The sequence below is a fragment of the Schistocerca cancellata genome, chromosome 3 (genome assembly GCF_023864275.1).
Source record: "Schistocerca cancellata isolate TAMUIC-IGC-003103 chromosome 3, iqSchCanc2.1, whole genome shotgun sequence".
Classification (NCBI taxonomy): domain Eukaryota; kingdom Metazoa; phylum Arthropoda; class Insecta; order Orthoptera; family Acrididae; genus Schistocerca; species Schistocerca cancellata.
Window position 1 is genome coordinate 89,471,985 of NC_064628.1, and position 8,443 is coordinate 89,480,427.

General features: G+C 38.4%; 1 protein-coding gene across 4 annotated transcripts in view; it reads left to right on the top strand.

Annotated features, from left to right (window-relative positions):
- Window positions 1-4,968, top strand: part of LOC126177082 (cyclin-L1) — a 64,318-nt gene extending 59,350 nt beyond the window's left edge. For 2 of the 4 annotated variants that reach the window (XM_049924326.1, XM_049924327.1), the window contains exons 9-10: window positions 28-165; window positions 4,692-4,968. In XM_049924326.1, coding sequence (XP_049780283.1) covers window positions 28-165; window positions 4,692-4,833 — 280 coding nt within the window. In that variant the 3' untranslated portion in view covers window positions 4,834-4,968. The remainder of the gene's footprint in view (window positions 1-27; window positions 166-4,691) is intronic. The other 2 variants (XM_049924328.1, XM_049924329.1) reach the window with 1 other exon arrangement.
- Window positions 4,969-8,443: the final 3,475 nt, after the last annotated feature.

Here is an 8,443-nt window from a genome sequence, read left to right on the forward strand (position 1 = left end):
CAAAAAATACTTTCCCTTCCGTTGCAGGACACGATCTCTATCCCGATCAAGATCTCGGTCTCGGTCGCGTTCCCATGAGAGGAAGAATCGTAAGTGGACAAAAAGTCGGCGCAGCTACTCTCGTTCTCCAAGTCTTTCACCACACAAGTCACGAAAAGCAACCAGGTAATAGATTTATAATACTCCCATTTCTATATTAATGTACAAACCATGCTTAATAGTTCAGCATTACCATGTATTCTGGCCTCAAGTGCATAACAGTTAACCAAGCAGAATGTGGTACCATTTCTGTATAATCAAAGAACTTGCTGTTCATTCACGTGTACTGTATTGTGTTGATTTTCATGGAAAAAGTGCACAAGGACCAATTAACTTCGTAATTTGGAGCAGTAACACCTAAAGACTTTTGTTATAAGTCTGTTCTGTGCTAACCTACCACATAAAGTATTCCCTCCGAGTTCGTAACTTTTTGTGCAACAGTCTTCTACAGGGTGAGACAGCTAAGTCATAACACCCCTTGTATCTCCCCAACTGTAATAGTTACAAATATGCCATTTGGACAGTGAATTGCATGGACAGGGGCTACTTGACTGCATCACATTTCATGTTTGTGCTATTTTTGATTACAGAGATGTGAGGCCGTCTGGTTGTTTTTTTTTTTGGGCGGGGGGGGGGGGCTGGCTATGTTAAATTTTAGCGTAACATGATGGGCTTAAAAAGACTGTTTCGAATATGTGTATATCATACGATAACACCGCAAGGTGATGCACTAGGTATCTGGAGAGAAGGGTATCCATGTGCTGCTGGGGTAATGAGACATTGCATTTCCATCGCAGTTAATTGGAACAGACATGTGTACCAACGAAGAAAAGTTAGATATGTTTCTAGTGTATGGTGAAAGCAGAAGAAATGCTGTTAAGAGCAATAAAGCAATATGGAGAGCTGTATCCTGATTGGGAGCGTCCTAGACGTCAGCTTCGCGCACATATTTGCAAGAAACTACGTGAATCGGGATATGGAACGCCATGCAGAGGAGAAGGCAGAAAACTGCAACTGGCGAGGTACATGAAGAGGGCGTTCTAGTATTTGCGCATAACGACCCTACTGTTTCGTCACGACATATCGCCTCGGAATGTGATATAAGTCAGAGAAGTGATCTACTCATATTGCACCCGCATAGATTTCACCCGTTTCACCTCTCAATACATCAAGCACACTCCGGTGTGGATTTCGAACGGCGCCAGTAATTTTGCCGGTTTGCTCTGCAGTGCCTACAAGATGATCCAACGTTTTTTCAATAGGTGCTTTTTACTGATGAAGCGACTTTCACCAACCACAATAATGTGAATTTGCATAATATGCCTTGCAGCCGTTCACAAATCATTCGAACGGCGACTACAAATGTGCATTGCAGCAGAGGGGAAGCATTTTGAGCACATGCTTCAGTAAAGTTTTATGTCATGTACAGTATGTATTTTGCATCTTTGTGTGTATTTGCTTTGTATTGTGATCAATAGTAAATATTTTCAGATACAAAAACAAATACGTACAAAATAATTGTGACCAATAAGGGCCTCCTCATTTACATTTGTATTTCTATTTCTGTTACTTGAAACGTATTAACATCTTGTAGTATTTTAATACTGTATGTTGTCTACCATTTTGGTATCACAGGTGTAAAATAACTGAATAATATTTGCGCGACATCCTCAGTTAATTTTTGCACAAAATATCGCAGTATGTATTACTATTGTCAGGTAAATGGGAGTGTTTGTGTAAGGATCGACTTGCGACGTTTACCGTGTAATCTACACGATAGGAAAGGTCGCATTGGACAATGCCACTTCGAAGGACAAACACAATACGAGAACTTATCTGTGTCTCAAAAACTATTCACCTATTCATCTTTTTAAGCCCATCATGTTACGCAAAAATTTAACATAGGGTTCCATTTAAAAAAAAACTAAAGATGGCCTCATATCTCTGTAATAAAAAATAGCACAAACATGAATTGTGATGAATTCGAGTAGCCCCTGTCCCTGCAATTCACTGTCCAAACGGCACCTTTGTATCTATTACGGTTGGGGAGATACAAAGGGTGTTATGACTTTAGCGGCCTCACTCTGTATACGTAAACAGTTGTTACAGAGTGAGGTGGTGCAGTAATAAGGTACTGGATATGTATTCGGGAGGACAGTAGTTCAAATTCTCTATTAGCCATGCAGATGTAATTTTTCCATGATTTCCCTAAATTGCTTGAGGCAAATGGTTTCTTTGAAAGGCAATAGCTCATTTCTTTCACCAACCTGGGTTTGTACTCAATCTCCAGTGACTGTGCCCTCAACAGGACATTAAATCCTACGTGCAAATTTATTTCGAATTTGGAAGGGCTGTTATGGATAGACAATACTTGCATTCGAACAGGCCCAAGATTGTCTTATATTCTGAAGTGCTCAATACAGAATCAATGTCGCTCAAACAACATGAGTTTTGATTAGCGCAACATTAGTGCAAGGGATACGCGAGAAACTGCAGTACAACAAATCTGTTGCTCTGTTTAAAATTGGACCGTTTTGTGAAATGCAGGAGGAAATAGTATTAAAACCTGTCATCTTGCAAACTTTAGTTGCATTTGAACATGTTTGCTATAAAAGTTCTCATACATGTATAGATACCACATGCAAACATTAATGTTGTTTTTTAAGTAAAGGTAACATTCAGTTGTGAAAATACTGTCCATGAAAAAACATTACTTGATTCTGAACCTAGATTGATATTTTATTTGATTAGAAGAGACCGTAATCATTTACTAAGTGGGTCACAGATGAGAAATTCAGTCCCTGTTCACGTATTAGAATATTAGGTAAAAACGTTCCCAAGTTTTTATCAGCCTTAGCACATGATGGTGATATTCAGATTCAGAATGAAATGTCTAACAACTAAAACAAATATTAAACTAATTGTTGTTATGAGAATAAATTAAGGTGGCGAGAGCCGCTGTGGAGACAGTACCAACAGATACTTACTAATATTATAATTCTAATTTAGTACCAACAGAGGTCGGTACAGTACGTGGCAAGCAGAAGCTCAAGAATTGGACTGAACTTTTTTGGGATATTTTATTCATACATCAGTTGCTATTGTTACATATGAAACAATGACACCCCTTGGCTGAGAACTAGAATGAGTGGAGGAGGAGAGGAAGGGGGGAGTAGAGACTGGGCAGCAAATGAAGTGGTATTGCCAACCGTGGGAATCAGTACCATGTACCTTGGCACTCTAGGAACATCTATCATGTTTTTAACCACAGTTCGAGTGAATACATTTGTAGTAGGAATTGAACCAACTTTTAAGTTGGACAAATACTCAAAAATAATATTCGTGTCTGCAAGAGATATTAAGAGGCTAGATAGGAGCCGATGGCATCTGACACATTCTGTGCTGCAGTGTCGTCATTGCCATCCGTGCCATATGATGGAAACAAGAGGGGGCGTGGCCAATGCTGATTATATATAGCCAGTGAGAGAGTGGCAGGCAGATGAGTTTGAAAGCAAGAGACACAGTAACATTTTCATGCCAGTAGTATAGAAGCAAAATTCAATGTTTATCTGAAAGAAAGCTGTGTTCTCAGATCCCACCATAATCCCACTCCCATTAATCGCAACATTTTCAGAAGAAACTCTCAAATATCTGTGACAGCAAATATACGAGTTTCACAGTTGTACTATTAAGATGATGATGATTAAAAATAGTGGTACTACAGACAGTTGGATTAATAAACAAAAAAGGTAAAAAAGAAAGTGTCCAAAAGTTAATGTAAACCATTTCTTTTTGTTTATTTTATTTCTCTTTGTGTTATCGAAGTGTAGAAATCAGTAAATTTCGTAAATTTAGAATAGGTATAACACTTGCTATTAAGGCAGATACTTTGTCAGTAAAATTGTTTTTTTAAGTTTTGATTAATCAGACTATTTTAAAAATAAATTTTTGTCATCAAGGCTCTTAGAGAAAGGGGGCAGGAGTTCTTATATTCAGGGGTTAATATGGCCATGTGGCGGATAACCTGTGAGTGAGCTAAGGGCCCATACCTTCGTTGCATCCATGGAACAGCTTGTATTTGCACAGTTTTTTTTGTCATCCTATTGAAGTCGTCATAGTCTCTCCCCCATTGTTTTTACATGTGGAATATTACCAGCACTTGCTGTATATGGGAGGCACAAGTGCATATGTCCCAAAGAGACTGGAAAAAAAACAGATAATGAGAGAGAGAGAGGTGAAATTAACGTGTTTAGTATAGGAAGGCAGCATGGAGGGTAAAAATTGTAGAGGGAGACCAAGAGATGAATACACTAAACAGATCCAGATGAAGGTAGGTAGCAGTAGGTACTGGGTGATGAAGCAGCTAGCACAGGATAGAGTAGCGTGGAGAGCTGCATCAAGCCAGTCTCTGGACTGAATACCACATTCAACAACAACAACAACAACATAGTTGTGTGTAACTCTCCGTTTTGCCCAGGAGATAGCAGCAGAGAGGACTGACACTGACTTGATAGGAAGACAAAAGGGGATGGGTTCAGTTCAGTATTTACAAATTTGTTTTGATTTAGATTATGATAAAGCTAATCTAACAGGTACACTAACTATCACCTATTATCTATTCATAAGGAACTTAATGATAGTATTTGTTGCAGGGAGAAGACGAGGCATCGTTCACGTTCTCGAAGCCATGAAAGTCGTCGTGGTGAAAATTATGACAGGTATTATTCTAGTGGAAAATCACGCAGTAGACATTCATCACGTGGTGTTGAAGATCGGCCAAAGGAGCGTCGATAGCAAAGACAATGTGCACAGTTGTCTGATACTTGACTGCCTATTTATGGACACTATGAAGTGCGACGTGATACTTTTTTTAATATTTTGTGTGAAAATTGTAAATTTCTTGTACATTAAAATTTATATTTATAGTAATTTTTCGTTTGGATCTACCCTTCCCTATTGGTAACACTTGGTTTAAGAATAATGAAAGAAAGCTGTATATGTGGAAGAGATACTATATGATTTCAACTTGATGTATAGGGTTTTTCATATATTACACAATTTAAAAAAAAATGCAATAATCAATTCAAAAGTACATAAAAATATATTTTTATTTATTTATTTATTTTTTTACTTTCGTCTACATACATTCCCATTTAAGTGTGGAAAATTATATCAGGCATATGTCCACCTCCACTGTCTTGGCAGGCAGTTACTTGGTCTATGAAGTTTGTGATGACCCTCCCATGGACGTGTGTCTTGTGGTCATTAATGACATGTTAAGTTAATGAACGGTTTGTGGTGTGTTCTGGTAGACCTTGGAATTCACACAACTCCATAAAAAGAAATCACATGGAGTAAGGTCACAAGATCTGGGAGGCCATTCCAGGTCGCCATGAAGTGAGATCACAGACTGAGGGAATTTTTCTTGGACTAGAGTTATTGTCTAGCAGGATGTGCGACATGTAGCCCAGTCCTGTTGAAACCACAAACTGCCTGTATCACCTTCATCCAGAGCAGGCCAGAAATTGTTTCTGACCATTTCACTGTTAACATTTGCTGCATTACCTAATGTCGAAATTTTCAAGAAAGAAGAGGCCATTCACACCACCTGCCGATAAGCCACACCAAACTGTGGTTCACAGTGGATACATGTGGCTGTTGTCGTTTCTTGAATCATCCTAGGGTTTTCTTGGCCCCAAATACAGCAATTTTGTCGGATAATGAGCCCACACAGATGAAAATATGTCACTGAAGATTATTATTGTTCAAAAATTGTTGTCCTCTTCTTGTTTTGTGACAATCTACTTGTTGAAATTTTTCTGTTTCGAATAATTTATAGGTTTAAGATACCCAGTCAGCCAAATCTTGTACGGATGTATATGAAGATCATTTTTCAAAATTCTTTGAGGCTCACAGCACACTACCCTGCACCAATGCAATGTTTTGTTCCATATTAAGTGTATGGTTTTATCCAGGCGATTTTATGGTTGCAATGGCTCTGATTTCCTTGATTACGTTATCAATCAGATCTCTCGATGCTGTAGGAGCATTATTACGTGCAAAGATTCCTCAAAGTCTACAAACATTCTCTGCATAGTATTTGCCAGTTCTGTGATGGGTTTTCACGATAACATGTTCCTTCTTTGTGAACCGTTCCATGGCAACAGATCATGGAATACGCAAACAACAATTGATCAAGTAATTAGAATAACAGTTGATATTAAAAGTAATTAATACAGTGCTGTAAACTTGAAAACAAAATTTTACCACTCTTTTTAAAAATTGTGTATTATATGAAAGACCCTTTGTAAGGGCAAGACACACATTTCGGAACCAGATTTTAAACTGTAAGACATTCCCATGGGCAGCTGAGGACTCCGATCATAATTTTTTGGTTATGAACTGTAGATTAAAACTGAAGAATTTGCAAAAAGGTTAGGACGTGGGTAAGTTGAAAATTTGGAAGGAAGCCTTAGACAACATTTGACTGAAACAGGGGAAAGGAATACAGTAGAAGACGATTGGTTCTCCTTGAAAGAATGAAATAGTGAAGGCAACAGATGATCAGAAAGATAGAGAGATGGTCCTTGGAGATCACAAGAAATATTGAATTTAATTGAGGAAAGAGGAAAACATAAAAATGAAGCAGGCGAAAAGGAATACAGATATCAAAAAAATGGATTGACAGAATGTGCAAAACTGGTAAGCAGGAAAAGATAAGAGGATGAATACAAGTCTATAGAATTGTGTGTGACTAGGAGAAAGAAAGATGCCATCTGTAGGAAAATTAGAGAGACATTAGGAGAAGACAGAAGCAGGTGTATGATTTTGAATAACAGCTCTGATGGAAAATAAGAATAGCAGGCAAAGAAGAGAAAAGTGGAAGGAATATATAGAGTGGCTATACATGGGAAATGCGGTTGAAGGCAATATTTTAGAAAGGGGAGAGAAGTAGATGGAGATGGGAGATATAATACTGTTGTGTTGTTGTGGTCTTCAGTCCTGAGACTGGTTTGATGCAGCTCTCCATGCTACTCTATCCTCTACCAGCTGCTTCATCTCCCAATACCTACTGCAACCTACATCCTTCTGAATCTGCTTAGTGTATTCATCTCTTGGTTTCCCTCTACAATTTTTACCTTCCATGCTGCCTTCCAATACTAAATTGGTGATCCCTTGATGCCTCAGAACATGCCCTACCAACCGATCCCTTCTTCTGGTCAAGTTGTGCCACAAACTTCTCTTCTCCCCAGTCCTATTCAATATTTCCTCATTAGTTATGTGATCTACCCATCTAATCTTCAGCATTCTTCTGTAGCACCATATTTCGAAAGCTTCTATTCTCCTCTTGTCCAAACTATTTATTGTCCATGTTTCACTTCCATACATGGCTACACTCCATACAAATACTTTCAGAAACGACTTCCTGACACTTAAATCTATACTCGATGTTAACAAATTTCTCTTCTTCAGAAACGCTTTCCTTGCCATTGCCAGTGTACATTTTATATCCTCTTTACTTCGACCATCATCAGTTATTTTGCCCCCCAAATAGCAAAACTGCTTTACTACTTTAGGTGTCTCATTTCCTAACCTAATTCCCTCAGCATCACCCGACTTAATTTGACTACATTCCATTATCCTCGTTTTGCTTTTCTTGATGTTCATCTTATATCCTCCCTTCAAGACACCATCCATTCCGTTCAACTGCTCTTCCGAGTCCTTTGCTGTCTCTGACAGAATTACAATGTCATCGGCGAACCTCAAAGTTTTTATTTCTTCTCCATGGATTTTAATACCTACACCGAATTTTTCTTTTGTTTCCTTTACTGCTTGCTCAATATACAGATTGAATAACATCGGGGAGCGGCTACAACCGTGTCTCACTCCTTTCCCAACCACTGCTTCCCTTTCATGCCCCTCGACTCTTATAACTGCCATCTGGTTTCTGTACAAATTGTAAATAGCCTTTCGCTCCCTGTATTTTACCCCTGCCACCTTTAGAATTTGAAAGAGAGTATTCCAGTCAACATTGTCAAAAGCTTTCTCTAAGTCTACAAATGCTAGAAACGTAGGTTTGCCTTTCCTTAATCTTTCTTCTAAGGTAAGTCGTAAGGTCAGTATTGCCTCACGTGTTCCAGTATTTTTATGGAATCCAAACTGATCTTCCCCGAGGTCGGCTTCTACCAGTTTTTCCATTCGTCTGTAAAGAATTCGTGTTAGTATTTTGCAGCTGTGGCTTATTAAACTGATTGTTCGGTAATTTTCACATCTGTCAACACCTGCTTTCTTTGGGATTGGAATTATTATATTCTTCTTGAAGTCTGAGGGTATTTCACCTGTTTCATAGATATAATACTGTGAGAGGAATTTATTTAATTAGATAGATAAAGCGGCGGCAGAA